The following is a 16,830-nucleotide window of genomic DNA, read 5'->3' as shown; positions in this document are numbered from 1 at the left end:
TTCCATCGTGTTTATGTATGCGCAGAATCGTCACAGATTTGCTGTGATCATCACTTTACTGTTTATAGAACTTTTCCCAAAGAGATCAAAGCACACCGGCATATTTGACGCTGGACTGTGAGAGGCACTTGCTGATGCCTGATCGCAGGACAGAGCAGAGCCGAGGTACAGAGCACCCGTACGCTTTCGCCACAGCCCAAAATCCAGCTGCACCGAATGTCGTGAAAAGGTCTACATGCATATACAGACTGTTGCGCAAATCAGAGAAAATCGAAGAAAAATTCTCTCGGCTTAACCGCGCGTTTGTTCAGGCCCAAATTTCGCACAGAGGTTGCATTTAGTGGTAAGTTTTGTTTTATACTACTTTTAGGTGGGGTACTTGCCTGATTCGGGCAGAATTATTTGGAAATCCCCATCGTCTGTGGCGACGGAGACCCAAAATCGAAATTCTTCGCAGCAATGGTACGCGTGGCGCCATCTCGCAGCCATCGGAGAAACGAGCTCTCCACTTAGCACAGCTGGGTTTCTCCGGTGGGTGCGAGATGGCGCTACGGGTACCATTGCTGCGAAGAATTTCAGTTTTGGATCGTCGTCGCCACAGACGATGGGGATTTCCAAATAATTCTGCCCGAATCAGGCAAGTACCCCACCTAAATGTAGTATAAAACAAAACTGACCACCAAATGCAACCTGTGTGCGAAATTTGAGCCCAAACAAACGCGCGGTTAAGCCGAGATAATTTTTTTTCGATTTTCTCTGATTTACGCAACGCGCGATATCTAATCATGGCCTATCTAGGCCATCTGAAGCAGCGCAGCTAATCAAGCTGCGAGTGGGTATCAAACTACTGCGTACTGTGAACTTGCTAGTATCGCTTTCGCTGACAGTACTGTGATAGGGTTTTATTTGGAGCTTTAAATTTAGTTGGGGTACTTAGGGGTTACGTTTTCAACGAGATTCAAAAACAGACCATTGATTTTCATCACTGCATGAAGGTGAAAGCAGTGAAAGTCACGATCATTCGAATGGTTGAATTGCATGGAAAATATTATTTGTTTTTAGGCTTTTGCGACTTCCTAAGAGCAGCTGAAGAATACATGAGGTCATGCATGAAGCTGAAATCTACCGACGTTTCCATGAACTGCGTCAATGCAGTGTTTGAGCACGCTTCGAAAACGAAACTAAAATTATATTAAAAATCGTTCATTTTTGCGGGTAGAACTAATAAAAATGCGTTTCACAAACATTGTTTCATTACTTGTAGTATAAAAGGCGTTTTTTTATTATTATTATCTCTATGCTGCAACACAAACCGAGCCGCTGTCGCGTGCGAGGCAGTAATGCGCCAATCCAATCCCTCGTTCAATCCAGGAAAAAACATGGCGCTGCCCATGTGAGACGAATACTGTGCATGTGACGGTCGGCGTGCCAGCCGCGCTCTAAGAACTCGTCTCAAAGGTCTTGGGTCTTGTCAGTCTTGCTGCATCTTAGTTCCCCGGTGGAACAATTTCGCAATGCCTCGCATCAAGTACATCGGATACCCGTCGCCGTACGTCGGCAAGCACCTGATGTGGCTGCTCGGCAACCTCAAGGACTTCGGCGTCGGTCGCGTCGTGACGCGTACTGGCTTCGAGCGCTACCCGGAGCACTCGTACTACATTATCAAAAAGGTGATCCCGTACATGGACGACGCCAACCAGTACGGGGAGGTGTGGGCCGACACTGTATTCCGGGGCCGCCGCGTCGGTGTCATCCAGCTAGAGTCGCCTCAGGTTGCCGACTACAAACTCGTGCCCAAAAGCGAAGAGGGCCGCCTCCTGTCGCTACCCGTGTCGGACCCGGTGCCCAAGGTGCTGCCGCGCCACCTAAAGATGCCGCCGCTGTTCCGCATAATCGCCGAGCGAGACCTAAAGGCCAAGAAGATCGACGCGGAGCCCAAGTTGCGGGCTGTCTACTCGAGCTCCTACACGATGGCCTACCGCATCGCGGAAGAAGGCGAAACGCCTGACACCGAGCTACCCGATATAAAGGCCTACTTTACCGACAAGTTCCGCCAGGGAGTCAAGGAGATATAGGCGCTCATTTCTGTTTGGTGTTAGTAGGAAATGTTGTGTGGCATATGTATATAAACGCATAGACGAGCTCAATACATACCTGGGAGAGCCTTTAGAAGCATTTTCGTTGTCGTTAATTGTAGAGCTGCATCTTTGGTGTTAAAAAGGTGCGTTTGCATTCTTAAAGCGGTTTTTTTGCTCCAGAGCATAACAAGGGGGTGGTTGTATGAATGAAAGAAAAGGTCTGGTGATATAGTGAAACTCGGAAGAGACCAATGGTGTGGCCTCTGCTTTCAAGCAGCATAGGATGCAGAACTGTCCGGCGACCAACTCGATGAGGCCATGGGCCAAATTCTCATTGGTTTCAATGGTAAGCAGACCCACAACAGGTGGAGAACGTCGCCTTCGACTTCCCGGCTTATAGGCATAGAGGACAGTCATGTTCACATCTTCACAGGATAAGCAGTCACGGAAATGGGATAATGTTTGATAATAATGGATGTAAGGATAATGTACAAATGTCTGCGAGCACATGATACCAATGCAATATCACCTCCAAGCACTTTTTTTGTGCATTGGGGAATAGTGCTAAGCTGATCTGACATCTTTTTCATTACAAGCAGCCAGTGGTGCCTTTCTGAAGACAGTGATCCCTGTTTTTAGTCCCCCACGATTCTATACTGCGTTCTGCTTAGCATGAGAAATGTAATCTTCAGCAAGAGCAGGCACTGTACAAATCAACTTTGTTTATTGCAGTATTTTTAATGTGCTTCAGTTATCTACTAAATCTTCTGAAAGGTCGTGAAATCGCGACTTTATATGACAGACATGGCACCACCTCGGTAATTTCAAGTGTTAAACTGGAAAATGATTTGCCCCCAGGAAACACACCTTGGCTCTGCAAAGAACTTGCACCAGTAGCCAAGCCACTCTCTGTACCATTCTGCATTCCGCCAGCCTCCAAATACTTCTTGGTTGCCTTGTAGGTGCACATTACACCTGTTACTGTGTTGCTTTCATGGTGTACCTTCCTGTGGAGTTCTTAGTGCATCATTCAAGCATCGCTCCCTTCATGTCACTGAGCTAATAGACGGCAACTTCGAGAGGTTTTTGAGAAGTGTGCACTTAAACAAAGGCGATGGTGATACGATAGAACACAGTATTAGACTACAGCTTATGGATCAGATCTCACAGTCTTGGCAGGACTAAGGTCTTCCCAAATGCGCTAACCACAGCAATTATTGGTTGGTACAGATCAAGGCATGGGCAGGATGAGCTCAGGCTATTAAATAAGGCCCCTTATTCGTGGCACTTCAGGAATTGGTGTCAAGTTTTATGAACCTACATCATAGACACTTGTGCTACTGCAATACAACAGTGTTGCCAGCTAGATTCTAGAGAAAACACTTAGCTTTTTGTTTTGAAAAACAGCCAAAGGTATAAACGCCTTGCAGTTGAAAAAGCATTTCTCTGATTTTCTCGATATTCTAAGGTTCTTAACTAGTAGCGGTTGTCTTTCATGGTAATAGAGTTTATGTGGTAGGCTTTAGTGCGAAAAAATCTTTATATAGTCATAAAACACTAAAGTCTTCTGTGCACTGTGTTCCAACTGCTTGTATCATTTTCAAATACCACACAGTGTACTTGTGGGCCTCTGAATAACACATTGACACATACTGTTCATATGGCTCTGGTGACCACTGAGGTTCTGCTCATGCAAGTCAACGTGAAATGACGGCACCACAGAAGATGGCAACAGATAAGCAGCACATTTATTTGATGACCAGATATTTGAGTAGTTCGTTCTGTACATATATTACACATGATGCTATGGTCACGAAAGTAGTGCGGCTGCCAGTGCCGATATGAGGAGGGTCAGCCAGAAGTTGACCTTAAGAAGTGGACTACTGCTGTCCTGCTGATGGCTGTCGTGCGCTGACGAGCGTGCCTGCCTGGACGCTGCAGCAGCTGGTGAACGCAGTGGAGCACCCTCTGTCTCGTGTGCTGCGTTCGTCTCTCCTGCTGGGGATAAGAATAAGGCACATAGATGTAGCACCCGTGCCACCATGACCAGATGCAAGAGGTAACAATAGACACACATGTCCAGCTGCTGAAGGTCATGGCATGAAGAGTGGCACTTTCAAATAAAGCAGTGAGGGAAAAGAGGAAAGACAAACCATCGGTTTTAAACTGGTTTACTCAGCCAGTTTCTCACAGCTCACGCACCTTTCCCACAATGACATGAAAATTACTAATAATACTGACATGTTAATGAATTGTACACAAAAGAACAAAACAGAAAGTACCATGCAAGCAATTTCATCCTGCATGTATGCATAAAGGGCTGAAAAAACTTGTACTGCAGTGAATACTTAAAGTAGACTAACGTGTACAGCTCTAGGGTGACTAAGGTTCGCAAAATTCTTCAGTACATTTGCTTCACTTTCGTACACACAAGGATCTCGTTGGGTATTGCTGGGGCACCATTTCACAACTAAACCATGCTGCACCCCCAGAATGAAGGACCAGAGCAGCATTTGATGTGCTACGTTTAATACCTGTGAGTGAAGCTTTGTGGAAATACATAATAGGTGCACTACGATCTCGCTTCATACATGTCCCACTGGCTCCAAGCACCCAGCCAGTGCCTTGAACTTGATAACGCCGAAGTAGAAGCCTCGACTGCTGGTGGCATCAACGTGCATTTTGTTTGAGGCCTGTCTAGACCACTTTTTTAGGAAAAGTAAGCCTACAGCTGCCAACGAACATACGAAGGAATCCTATGCAAAGAATACATACCGTGGTTGTCTGCCGCCAGCTCTCGTTCCTGAAATAGAACCATTCATTAATCTTTCACCACCGCGGCTGCTCAACGCATGCAGAGATAGAACGGCAGCACAGCCCGAACACAAGCGACGAGCTGGCGTTAAATGTCAACGCAAAGACAATGTGCGTACCAGCTGCATGAAACGCGCAATCTGCCGACTTCACGTTTTCGCCACGCACACGAGTTGCGTGCATCGGAAGTGATGTGAAATACCTTACAGCTCTTAACTGCTCGGTCAGATTTCCAGACTTGTTTTCCTGTCTCATCCGCTATGTACTGTGACCTACAATAACTCGACTTAGAGGCTTTAGCTCGAAATCGACCCTACGACCGCGCTGGCATTTACGCCTAGCCTACGCCTTTAGGAAACTTGGTATCAGCTAGGTCCTATCAGAAGCAGCAGGTGCGAGATAAACTACGCCGCCCGCGGTATCGAAATTGGCATGCAAATCACGATCTAAGCGGTCTGCTTTGATTTTAAGCCGCGGAACAAAATCTAACAAAAACTTCGATTTGTACGTTTAAGGAATAAAACATACGGAAGGTGATCTTGTTTCATGGTCAAACTTCAGCTGCTTCCTGAATATTCGCCGGCAGAAACTAGGAGCCATTGGCACGTAACTAGACCTTACGCGTAACAAACAAGTGTTTTAAATAAACTCAAGCAGGAAACATAGTAAGCCATGGAATATTCACAGCTATTATAAGCAATCGACAAAAACGAACCTCTTTGGCGCACCCACTAGAAGGGCAGTCAACCCGATCGCCTCGCTGATCAGAGGTCGCAAGGCAAACCACTGCAACACAACAGGACAAAAGATAAAGCCTCGTCACACTTATTCGCCGAAGTTCCAAAGCAAGTTGTGACCTACCGGCTAGAATGAGAAGAGACAGCGCTACCGTTGTAGGAGGCATTGCATCCGGCCAATCGATGATTCACAACCGCGCAAGTTGGTGGGCTACCTCCAGCGGGCTCCTGCTGTGTAAAACAGTCGCGTAACTTCGATCGCCGATGTTATTTCTCGATGTGAAGGATCCATTTCACCAGGCGATCACTGCGGACCTGAACAATCCGTCGAGGTCAAGACAATGTCGCATAGGATATAGCACATCGCGCACGTCCTTCGCGGTCCGCTCCAGACCAAGCGCAAAACGGCGCTAACGACGCCCAAAGCGAAAGAAAAAAACGGGAAAAATTCCTCCCAGAGAACGAAACTAGTACCGTTACGCCACCAGGGGTGTAACAAGCAACTAATTTAAAAATATTTACTAAGCAATAAAATTTACTTCTATAAACAATTTAATTTCAAATTTCATACTTTTTGTTTATTTTATGTTTACTTCCATAATAAAATCAAAAACGTTATTAAGTTGGATACGGTCAGTGCCATTAAAGCCGAAGCCACTACTCGGCACAAACATGGCGCTGCCGAGCGTGAGGTGTGCTAGTCGAACACCAAGCAAGTTTTTTCGGAATTCATTTTGCCTTCTTCGAGCAATCTATAACAGTGAAAGCGGTAAGTGGAGGAAGTGTTCTTATAACATACATTTTCGTTCTTTAAGGGCTGAATTTTTAGCGCTGTCAACACTTTTTGTGCAAGTGCGTTTAGGGAGCGATTGCACCGGCCACCATCGTTACAAATTGAAACTCTTCCGTGATATCTGTAAATGCAGATAACTTGGGACAGACTACAAACGCTAAGGATGTGGTTAACGTCCGCTTTAAAAAAAATAAGTGTTTTTATTGTTTTGAATAGTTCGCTGCGTTACCTGTTGGCGGTCTTAACTTTCGCTTTCCTGCGGGTGAAGTCCACGGCATTTCTTTTGTAGACTTATTGCGGTTATGTAGACGCCACAGCCTGTTATAAACATGTTCGCGGAAAAGAAGGAGAAAAATACATTTCAATATTTTATATACGCATGCTCGCATAAGTATGAAAATCATCCGCGAAGAGGAACACTTTGGGACAGTCAGAATAGATGCAAGCGATTGCTTTCCAGCAGCCTGACATGGAAATGCCGGGCAAACTAGTCACTCCTCTATTTTGCAATTCAGACTTCTTTGTACTCCCTGTGTACATACTGTACATTCAAAATTTCTTCGGCGGAATTAAAATGACCGTCAGGGCTTTCGTAACGCTTGTGCGAGCAGTCAAGCAAAGCATGCAGCCATCACTTTTCCGAGAAGAGCTTGACCATCGGCAAAAATTCTACTCGCAGCCCTAGTTCGCACCTGTTCGTCATCATCACCACCACCCTCCTCTGGCTGGGACCTGGTTGGTGCCGTCGCCCTTGAACGTAAACCCATCATCACGCCGGAGTTAAATGCCCTTGAGAAGAAGTACCTTGAAATCCTGCGTGACATCGAAGTAGAGGGAAGCCTTCTGAGCGATCATGAGCTGCAGTTGATTCAGTACGTAATTGTTTCTTTCACTTTTGCATCAAAGCAGTTTCACTCTAGCCGTGGTGCAGTGCTGTCCCATCATTCATTTGGGATTTCTTGTTTCGTGCACAAATGACATCGCAAACACTTTGGAAAGCTCAGTGGCAGCTACTGCAAAACATTTCGCATTTCGCATTGATTCAGTGGCTTTTTATGTTAAAATAACTGTAAACCTGTTTTGCAGCACATGTTCTGCCACATGTGTGTTCTACTGTCCACATTTATAGAAAATCGTTTTCTTTTTTTTTCTTTTTTTTTTTTGGGGGGGGGGGGGGGGGGGCATTGCACTCCCTTTTTGTTGCAAAAGCAACACTACGCGAGTCGCGGAGCTGACGAAAGGCCATAGCGCGCATGCGCAAGGAGCAGTGACGTCACACGGCGCACAGCTGGCGCGCTGCCGCCGTTGCTGTGGGGGTGAGTGGTGCCGCCGCCGCGCTCGCCAGTTGCGCATGCGCTGTAGCGGCGCATAGCTAGGGCCGCCGCCGCTGCCGCGCGCTGTCCATCGCCTCTCTCTCGTAGTTGTTTTTGCAATCCTCCAGGTTTAACCAGAGCTAAACCACTGACAATTTTTTACTACAAAACTGCTGTAGTGTGCTGCAGCAAACGCTTTATAAATTGTTTTCCACGGTCTTGGAAGGGCATCTGACCAGATATTACCCTTTACAGATGCATTTTTTATTGTCACTGATTTCAACATCAAAAATAGTTACAGTTTTATGAATGTAATCATTTTATGCTGTGTTATTCCAGCCACATAGTATTACCAAATATTTACGTTCATTCTAAATTTAGGGCATTCAAAAGAGGACTTCAGGAAGTAGTTTTAAAAGCTCACAGTAAGAAAGTAGAAATAGAAGCTGCCAAACTGCATTGTCATGACAGTAACATAAATAAAAAGGGAAACAAGTTCTTAAAATCGTTCTGTATTTTGTAGTACCTGAAGCTTATTCATGTAGTAAGAGGAAGATGTCTAGCATATCACTTTACTGTCTTGCTATGGAAGAAAGGTGATTTAATTTCTTTCTTGCTTTTCGCTGTGTGCAGCCTTCATATAGACAGTGGTTATGATACCCATTGTGCCTGCATAGTTTGGCAGGATTTAACTTTTATTCCTGCTTAATTTGTTATATCTAACGTTGTACTCACCTCTTAATTACCCCACATAAAACGCCACACTGCAGTGTGAACCATCGCAGTGAAGCAGTTGTGCATTCGCACATTTTGGTACGGGGTCTGTATTATTGTGGTGTGCATTTCATACTCTTTATTATTTTACCTCAGTCGTTGGTTCGTGCTGCGTATGCCTTGGAGTTTTGTCTGTTGGTAGTGTTCTTTCTCAGCCTCTTTTCAGTCAAGGTGTGTTGTGGGCTATTTGTCATTCAGCAAGTGCGGTTCAGCTCTTAAGGGCCTAATCAGGCTACACAGTTTATTTTTATTTTATTACAGGCAAGCCCGAAGCAGGCCTTTAGCGTGATCCGGGTCAATCGTAAACGCTTTGAGTGTTGCCTGACCTTGTCTCGTTTCCGTAATTCAATCAGAGAGAAGAAGAAGAGCGCTGACGCAGAAGAAGGAGTTGCCATCAAGGTTCAAACAGCGCAGGACATTGAGGAGGAGTGGTTGAAGAGGGCTCAAGAGTTCAAGCCTGCACCACGGCTTACAGGTATGGCTGCAGCACCTCATGAATCTTGTTAGCTCGTTAGAGCGACTCTCAAAGCTTTGTTGGCTTCAAGAAAATGGCAGTAGGGGTGAATTTTTGGGTAAGCCTTGGAGGGGGTGATTCAGAGATGGGGAGAGGTTGAGGTGTGTAGTTAACTAGAGGTGGGATTAGCCTTGCATAATCCTGTGGGGTTAAGAAGTGAGAACTCTTATTGGCACTACCCAGTTCTCATTTTTTACATGAAAGAATGGGGCCAAAAGCCATTTTCCTGAAGAGGATTCTGAGTGGCAGCAGCATTACTTTGGGTGATGGGTGGGTTGCTTTCAAACAGAAAACTAGGATCCATGAACGCGTTGGAACGAAGCTGTGCAGAAATAATTGGAGAGGCAGACATGGCTGTGCAAGAGGTCTGTAGAAATTGCAATAAGCAAAACTCAAAATAAACCATCCCTTACTCTCTTACCAAAAATAAGTATGACATGCAAAGCAGTGTGCAAATAGACTCACAGAGCAGTTCATTTATAGCACAAACTTTTAACTGCTGTACAGAATGTTCATTTACTGCTGTTGTCGATGCATGGATGATGACACTTGTGGCGAAATGGATTGTTCTGTGGATGGGAGACCCTGAAGTACATGTTTGGGGAAAATCTCACGTCTTTTCATGTAAAATGATGCTTAAGTGATGTGGCTTATGTGCAGCATTTTCTCTTTAGCATTTTTTTTTTTTACAGTAAATAATCAAGGTCAAGGAATATAGTGTGGCTTCAAATCACAGGGCAACTACACACTTTTAAGCATATTATTGAAAACTGGCAGCAAACTAGTTGCAGCGGTTGGCATTTGAACAGAGAAAGGTACACCCTCAGCTGTGGTTTTTGTTAACTTGAGAGAACGCCTACATGCTAGGTACGTTGCTGAGGGAAACACTAAAGGCCCTTTGTGCCAGTAAGGAAAGAGAGCAGTAAATAGCAGGTAGTCACCAAGCCTTCCCCACCAGAGGCTGATGCCAAGGGCGACACACGGACCACACAGCGCTTCCTCGACCAGCCGCTTCTGCTTGTCGTGAACCAACAGCTGGGCAAGGGTCATCGCTGGATCTTGCCACAGACAGTGCACGCAAAGGGTGAAACCCTGCGACAGGTAATGCCCTTGGAATTTGGCAGAGTGTTAAAAATTATGGGCAGGTCATTCTTTGTGTGCTCTTTATCTGCTGTGCCTTTGTTGGCACATTACTGTGTCCAGTGGGCCTGAGGTCAACGAGTCTTCTGTAACACAAGATCTGTAATTTATCTGAAAGCTCCTTCACAAAAAGATATTCTAGAATAGACATAAAAGCTTGACAGCTATTTGCATAGCATGTCTTTGATGTTTCAACATTGAGTTTTCATTTTCTTAACTGTCTGTGTACAATTCTGCTACTTCCGATGCTTGTATCATTTCCTGCTGAATGCAGACACAATTAAATTTTGCATTGGGTGAGCTTGTTGTATACAAGATGATGGAGATTCCCCACATTACTGCAGCAGAAAAATTAATGGGACACTTACGCTCTCCCTGACGAATATGACACAACAGCGTTAGTGGTTATTTGCCACTTTTTTTCAGAACTGGCATCTGTTTCTAATTGCACACAATCATTACCATATATCAGTAGGCATACTAGACCACGTGAAACACCGCAAGACACACAAGGCCTCTCTTCAACAAAGTTGAATGAGCATGCCTCAATGGCCTACGAGTAGCATGTCTCACTGGCAACCCAAGTGTCATGGGTTTGATTCCTAGCTAATTACCCCAATTTTCTTTTCAGTGTAATTAATTTACCTTACATCCTTGTATGTCAATTACACCTCAGTCATGTTACGACCTCAAAGTCATCATTTAAATCTATTTTGAATCAGTTTCATTCCACAACTCAACATGTGGCGTCGCAACCCTCTCACTCAGTCCGGAATCAGTGCGGCAACACACGTTGCTTTTCCTTCGAACATCCGGCCTACACTGTCCCTTTAATAGCTGGATGTATTTCAGTTGGGCCTGTGCTGGGAACTCTCATTCGGTCCCTAGGAGAGGAAGAGGGGCATATATAGATATCGTACCGACTTTTTCGTGCTTAGTGAGCTTGTGAGTTCTTCTTTAAGCTTGCTTTGAGGCAACTTCAGTGCAACATTTGTAATGCTGGCACTGTAGATACGTGTGTGCTACCATAAAGTAAGCACATGGTGAGGTCTGGGATTGTTTTTGTTGGAAAAACCGCACTTTTCCCTGTCTTTTGCAGACTGCTGAGCGAGCATTGACAGAAGTTTGCGGACCTGCATTGGAAGCTTTTTACCTGGGCTATGCACCCGCAGGTTACTACAGTTACAACTATCCTACCGAATTTCAAAAGAACGGCATCCAAGGCGCCAAGGTAAGTGGAATGTAGTTGTCATCTTACCTAAAGACCCATACTGCTTATAGAAACAGACATGTGGAGGACTAGGATTGTTGAAGTGATACCCTCATTCTGCCATCTTAGTTGTGGTGTGATCCTGTAGTGAATTCAAGCTTGCGAAAATTGTGAACTAAATAAATGTGTGAGCTAGTGTACGAGTCATTGACTTAGAGCTTCAGAGTATGTGAATGAACTAGTGAGTCCGGACGCTTGTGAAAGAAAAAGCATGTGAGCTAAAGAGGGAAGATAGTGAATCTATGATATTTTGGAAGCTTGGAAGCGAAGGAGACAAACAACAACACAGCTGGACTTGTCCTCACCTGTACTCTGAAGCTTTTAAAGTGCAATTACCAACTGGCCCAAAGGTCAGCTTCAAATGAATTGGTGCTTTCTGAAAAGCTCATGTCGTGTGATCTGTACTACAAGCAAGGTTAAATGTTAAGGTCCTCTGTTGTATACACAATTTATTCTCTATGTAGGGGTAATATACACAGTTTTTAGCATATGTGTGACATTGTACTGAGCGACATGGCGACAGCAGCACCTAGGAAGGTTTCTATTTCTATGCTCTCTCACAGCACATGAACACTGAACTGTGCATGAAATGTTGATCATTCATTTTTTTTATATTAAGTGTCGCTTTAGCAGAGGATTTGCCAGCAGCAGTTGTGAGGCTAGTTCTGCCTGTAGCCAGCAACCCACCTCGACCTCAACCACACCGACACAAGTTTGTCTTCACAGATTCTTTTGCTTCCAGTGTTATACTTGCAGCGTTAGTTCCACTAAAATTAGCACTTATCAGGGCTCATGGGGTAATCATCTCTTTTCCAGTAATTATTCCTTGGACAGGGCTGTGTGTGCATTGCTGTGACTGCTATCTAATTGTGTCTTTGCACTGGTCTTTCACCATATCAGGTCTTCTTCTTCAAGGCACAGCTCAAAAATGGCGCCCTTTCCGTCGGTGACCTGAAGAAGCTAAAAAAGGCAGACGACTTTGCCTGGCTCAGTTATGAGGAACTCAGTTCTAAGATGCTGCCAAAGTACCACAAGGCAGTGCAGGCCTTTCTGATGGCTCCCAAGGAAACGCCGTACCAGCAACTGCTTGACAGGGCACTCTCTTCGGTCAGGCACAGAAAGGCCGGCATCACACCAGAAATTGTGGCTGATAGCAAAGTCGCCGTGAAGGCTGGGGAGAGCTAGAAAGTCAGTTTTTGGAATAAAGTTGAAGTAGTCACAAGTATGCCTGCTTTTTTTTTTATTCGTTGCACTTTTATGTGCACTTGTATGGACGGTCCTGCTTGGTGTGGCTTTACGTGTTTAGCATAACATGTATTTTTTTAACTGATCATTTACCAACTAATGGCAGTGGCGTAAACTGATCTGTAGCCAGTTGAGATTTCGGTCACTTCGTACTTGAATGCTTGCACACCCATGCTACCGTCTGTCAGTTGTTTTGCAGCGACGGCTGTTAAAGAGCGGCTCCCTGAGTTTCGTGTTGTCGTAGAGTGCGTAACCGGAGGGTGGTTACCATGTAAGGAAGAGGGTATGGCGAGAGCAGTGGGATGCACAACCGGAGATTGGCTACCACAGGAACCACCGGAGGGGTAGTTGCCGTGGAAGAAGGGTACGGCAAGAGTAGAGGAATGGGCAATCGGAGAGTGGTTACCGTGAAAGGAAGAATGTGGCGCGCTTCGTCTGCAGCGGCTGCTACGAAACACGCCACTTGCCTGGAACAGCAGACTGGAGAAAAGCGCTATTCGGAGAACGAGTAGTATTGGAAAACTAAAGAGTGCTTTGTAACTGTGCAGATATGTATGTAGCTCTGAAATTCCTTACCTCTATATATATCAAAATGAAAATACCTCAAGAGGTGTCGCTGAAACTGGGGTTACACAGTGGTAACCGTTCTGCAGGTTTTTTTTCTTTGATTTCTGCACAATGTTGAGTTCACACTTCAAAATTTAAATGGTTAGCAAAAGAGAAAAACTGGAAATAATATCCATTTAGCCTTCAAACTTGTCAAACAGCATTTCAGTGGGTGTTTTGACAGCTGCTTCATGTGCTGTCATCAATGCATCCTACTACTGAGGTGTTTTAGCTAAATGTGCCTTTTATGTGTGTGTGCATGCACGCAGGCGAGGGAGCTATGTGTACTTGCATGTGAACAGAGTTTCAGCTGATATATTCAGCATGTCTTGCAGGTGTTATAAGGGACCCTTCTTTAGTTTACTATTCGGTTGCTTCAGTACTTTCTGTAATAGTATCGTTGCTTAAACACACAACCAACGCTTGCACGGTACCCCCATGGCGCAGCTCATCACCTTTCTCTTGTGAAGTCTTGCAATAAATAGCAAACGACCCAAGCACTGCCATTCTTCTAATTCGGAAGCCCATGCAGGACACTAAAGGGGAATGCTAAATCTAGTTTAAGAGAAGTGTCTGGAGGTTGCAAATATGTAATTTACACTGAGACCAACATTTACATGGCGAATATTATTTGCAGTGGTGAATATCATTTGCTATTATTTGTCTTATCTGGTAGAATGCGCAAAATGTCACCATGCTGTTACTCGTGTCATCACCATTCGTTGGAACGCCTCGGCGTGGCACATTGAAATGATTCGTGACGTCATCTCGGGCTTGCCAATTGGCGGGGTACGGTGTTACGCCTACGCCGCATACCCGGAAACATGCCTTTAGCAGCTTTCGCTGTAAAACATAAGGCGACGCTTTTCGTGAATTACAATAACTGCACCCGATCAAGTGAGCAGAACTCTATCTCAGCGGGAATTTTTTTAAAAAGCGTTGCGACGCAGCTATGGTCGGACACAACGCAAGAGCGAAGAGGCAAATGCCCCTCAAGGGGGGCCTTCCAGCCAATGGCCTCGTCCGATTCTCATGACGTCGCAAGGGCTGCTAGTATGACATCGCGGGGGGGGGGGGGGGGGGAGGTGTGCCGAGAAAGGAAAACGCAAAGCGTTGCCGCTGCGCATGCCATTACGCAACTTACTGCAACTGAGAAGCGTGAGCTAAGCACAAGCTCATTCGTTCCAAATGGTGAGTTCACCAAGCCTTCGGGGGCTGGTTGCACTGCTTCAGAGCAAAAAGCGCAGTAACCGTATGGTGGCGCCATTTGTTCATGAAATAATACTGCAATGTTGTGGCTGTCTGACCGGTGGGTTGACCAGCTTCATTTCCCTCCTTTCCACTGATTTGCTGAGACCTCAGGAAGTTACATGTCATAATGATGTAATTTCACCTGCGTTGCTTGGAGGTGCAACCAGGAGGAAACAGGAGACTTCATTTTCGATTTTGTGTACCTCTTCAGCAGTAAAAAACAAACAAACAGAGATAGCGCTCCCAAAACAGCAACCTAGCTGAGCTTTTGCTGCGACAGCAGTACAAAAGGCAATTGGCAAAAATGCTGGCATTGTCTGTGTGAAGCTTTGGTGAGTGAAGCCTAAACCCTCCAGAAACAGCAGCCACCTCCTCATCCCACCAAGCGTGGCAGTGGACGCTTTGCACCCACCAGCTGCCACGCTTGGCCCACCTCTCCACCCTCCAGAAAAAATCGATCCCGTGTGTGAAGCCTCGGTTCAAAGTAAAAGCATCAAGGTAAGTCTAACTGCTGTCGCAGTTTTCCTGCATCAGCTTTCATGATCATTAGGTGATCAATTTTTTGTAGCGATAGCTACACTACGCCAGCCGCTTCGCGAGGTCAGCGTGGCTGCGCGCTGAGCCGTGGCACCACCGCTCCGCCAGCTGTGCGCATGCGCGGAGTGACGTCAGAGCACGCAGGTGGTGTGCGCGCCGCGCGCCTACATTACGTGGTGCGGAGCAGCTGCCGCCGCCGGCGAAACCGAGGGGGAGGAGGGGAGAGTGAATTCACGTCCAGGGACGAAGATGAAGAAGGAACGCCAAGCGAAACGGAGCGGCGAAGGACTGACTATGTAATTCGACTAAGCGAGTTCCACTTGGCCAGCTGTAGCTCTCGCGTCACTCCAGGTTTAAAGGGACCATGAAAAGAATTAAAAGCCGCTTGTAAATGTTAGAAGTTATGCTCAGAAGCACTCACACCAAGTATGAGTCTTCGGAACTCAGCCGGCAATTTATTATGGCTTGTTAAAAATCGCGTTTTTTTTAATTCGCGGGCCGTTTGGTGTCTTCGTAGGGAGCGATTTTGAAACCAAAACCGGGAAAACAGACGTCACTAGTCCCATGACGTCGGTAGGCCACCACAAGCTGTCATTCGCTCGAGCCGCGGCAGCTACGACGTCACGGGCACACTTCCGGTAGCGGTGAAAATCGTCTGCTCGAGGCGCCGCGCGACCCCCTCGGGCCAGGGCATTGCCTTCACGCATATGTTTTCAATTTACCTCTGCCGCCTCTTTCTGCCGGGAGTTCGGGAGCAAAGAAAGCGCCGAGACCGGAGAGACGCTGCCGACGCACGCTGCTCCTCGGGAGTGCGACAACCGGAAGTCGTAAACCGAACGTCAGCGAATGACGTATTCATGGGCGGAGCCCAGTCCCGGAGCTGTTTTCTTTATTTTTTCTTGGTCTCCGCGCGTATGAGTTGAGGGGGGAGAGGAGGCGTTGTTATTCATGCTAGCTCGAAAATTCTTTCGCTGGGGTGACGAGTGATGGATTGCCTATCTTTAAGTAATCTCAATTAATTTGTTTCATAGTCCCTTTAACCAGAGCTAAACAACAGCCAATTTTTTTTTATTGTATACAGTAGGCGTCGGGTGTTTGACGATGCGGATGCTTTATTGTGGAAACTCATCAGTGCTTGAACCCTGCTGTAATGTTTCGTTGAACACTCTAAAATCCTGATTGTATTATAACGTCTTTAATAGCGGTTATCTCAGTTCCATAGATAGGTGATGTCTGCACCCGAAAGAACACGAGTGCGTAGTTGATGATTTGGCTTCAGCTTCTTTGGAAGTGTGGCCTGCTCTTGAGTGTCCCGAACAGATGCTGGAGTCAAAATATAGTCACGGAGTGAGACTACTGTTCCTTAACGGAGGACATTGTTTCGCGTGGCTGCATTCAGTGATGAGCATGCACTTCTTGCAGGCTGTATAGGAGGTATTCACATGACGTCATCCGCAAGGGGCGCTAGCGGCCGGCGCGGCATTCGCCATGTTGGTGGTCGCGCGCGCGGCCGCCGCAGCCAGCCGCAGCGTTTGAATAGCTGGTGATGGGTGAAATGTTAGTGTATTTCGCGTCTCGCCGCACGTAATTTCTGTCCGACCCGTGCCGCCGCGTGTCTGAGTGACTATTCCGTGAACTGTGCGAAGCAGAAAAGAGCGGGCACGCTCAGAAGGTTCTACTTTGTGAAAAGGTCGACCCCCCGTAGGAATGCGGAGGCACCGGCATGGTGTGCGACGTATACAAGACTGCTGCCGCGCG

General features: G+C 46.2%; 3 protein-coding genes across 4 annotated transcripts; 2 read left to right on the top strand and 1 right to left on the bottom strand.

Moving 5' to 3' along the window:
- The first annotated feature begins 1,379 nt into the window (after window positions 1-1,379).
- On the top strand, window positions 1,380-2,175 carry mRpS34 (mitochondrial ribosomal protein S34). The gene has a single exon (XM_089552453.1). The coding sequence runs from the start codon at window positions 1,515-1,517 to the stop codon at window positions 2,073-2,075; it is 561 nt and encodes a 186-aa protein (XP_089408579.1). The 5' UTR covers window positions 1,380-1,514; the 3' UTR covers window positions 2,076-2,175.
- A 1,631-nt stretch (window positions 2,176-3,806) lies between these two features.
- LOC149335905 (uncharacterized) lies at window positions 3,807-6,062 on the bottom strand. 2 transcript variants are annotated; one of them, XM_089552454.1, is made up of 4 exons: window positions 5,754-6,062; window positions 5,608-5,678; window positions 4,854-4,881; window positions 3,807-4,076 (listed from the first exon to the last, which is right to left on the bottom strand). In XM_089552454.1, exons 1-4 carry the CDS (start codon window positions 5,794-5,796, stop codon window positions 3,889-3,891), a joined length of 330 nt encoding a protein of 109 aa, XP_089408580.1. In that variant the 5' UTR covers window positions 5,797-6,062; the 3' UTR covers window positions 3,807-3,888. The 2 variants fall into 2 exon arrangements, with proteins under 2 accessions (XP_089408580.1, XP_089408581.1); XM_089552455.1 differs by having other exon boundaries at window positions 3,807-4,073.
- A 230-nt stretch (window positions 6,063-6,292) lies between these two features.
- On the top strand, window positions 6,293-12,658 carry mRpL46 (mitochondrial ribosomal protein L46). Its single transcript, XM_089552452.1, has 6 exons — window positions 6,293-6,398; window positions 7,102-7,294; window positions 8,863-8,984; window positions 9,982-10,124; window positions 11,263-11,394; window positions 12,334-12,658. The coding sequence occupies exons 1-6, from the start codon at window positions 6,302-6,304 to the stop codon at window positions 12,616-12,618; spliced, it is 972 nt and encodes a 323-aa protein (XP_089408578.1). The 5' UTR covers window positions 6,293-6,301; the 3' UTR covers window positions 12,619-12,658.
- Window positions 12,659-16,830: the final 4,172 nt, after the last annotated feature.

The sequence above is a fragment of the Amblyomma mixtum genome, chromosome 7 (assembly GCF_055824585.1).
Source record: "Amblyomma mixtum isolate Tamu chromosome 7, ASM5582458v1, whole genome shotgun sequence".
Lineage (NCBI taxonomy): Eukaryota > Metazoa > Arthropoda > Arachnida > Ixodida > Ixodidae > Amblyomma > Amblyomma mixtum.
Note: the sequence above shows the minus strand (reverse complement) of the source record. Positions and strands in the feature narration are given on the sequence as shown.

Bases quoted from the DNA above. Each gene is read 5' to 3' on its own strand.
- mRpS34 (XM_089552453.1), top strand. From the start codon at position 1,515: ATGCCTCGCATCAAGTACATCGGATACCCGTCGCCGTACGTCGGCAAG.
- LOC149335905 (XM_089552454.1), bottom strand. From the start codon at position 5,796: ATGCCTCCTACAACGGTAGCGCTGTCTCTTCTCATTCTAGCCG. The intron at 4,882-5,607 runs GTTCGTTTTTGT...GTTCTATTTCAG, and splicing joins CTAGTGGGTGCGCCAAAGAG to GAACGAGAGCTGGCGGCAGA. The intron at 4,077-4,853 runs GTATGTATTCTT...TCTTATCCCCAG, and splicing joins GCTGGCGGCAGACAACCACG to CAGGAGAGACGAACGCAGCA.
- mRpL46 (XM_089552452.1), top strand. From the start codon at position 6,302: ATGGCGCTGCCGAGCGTGAGGTGTGCTAGTCGAACACCAAGCAAGTTT. The intron at 7,295-8,862 runs GTACGTAATTGT...TAATTCAATCAG, and splicing joins CATGAGCTGCAGTTGATTCA to AGAGAAGAAGAAGAGCGCTG. The intron at 8,985-9,981 runs GTATGGCTGCAG...CTTCCCCACCAG, and splicing joins GCCTGCACCACGGCTTACAG to AGGCTGATGCCAAGGGCGAC.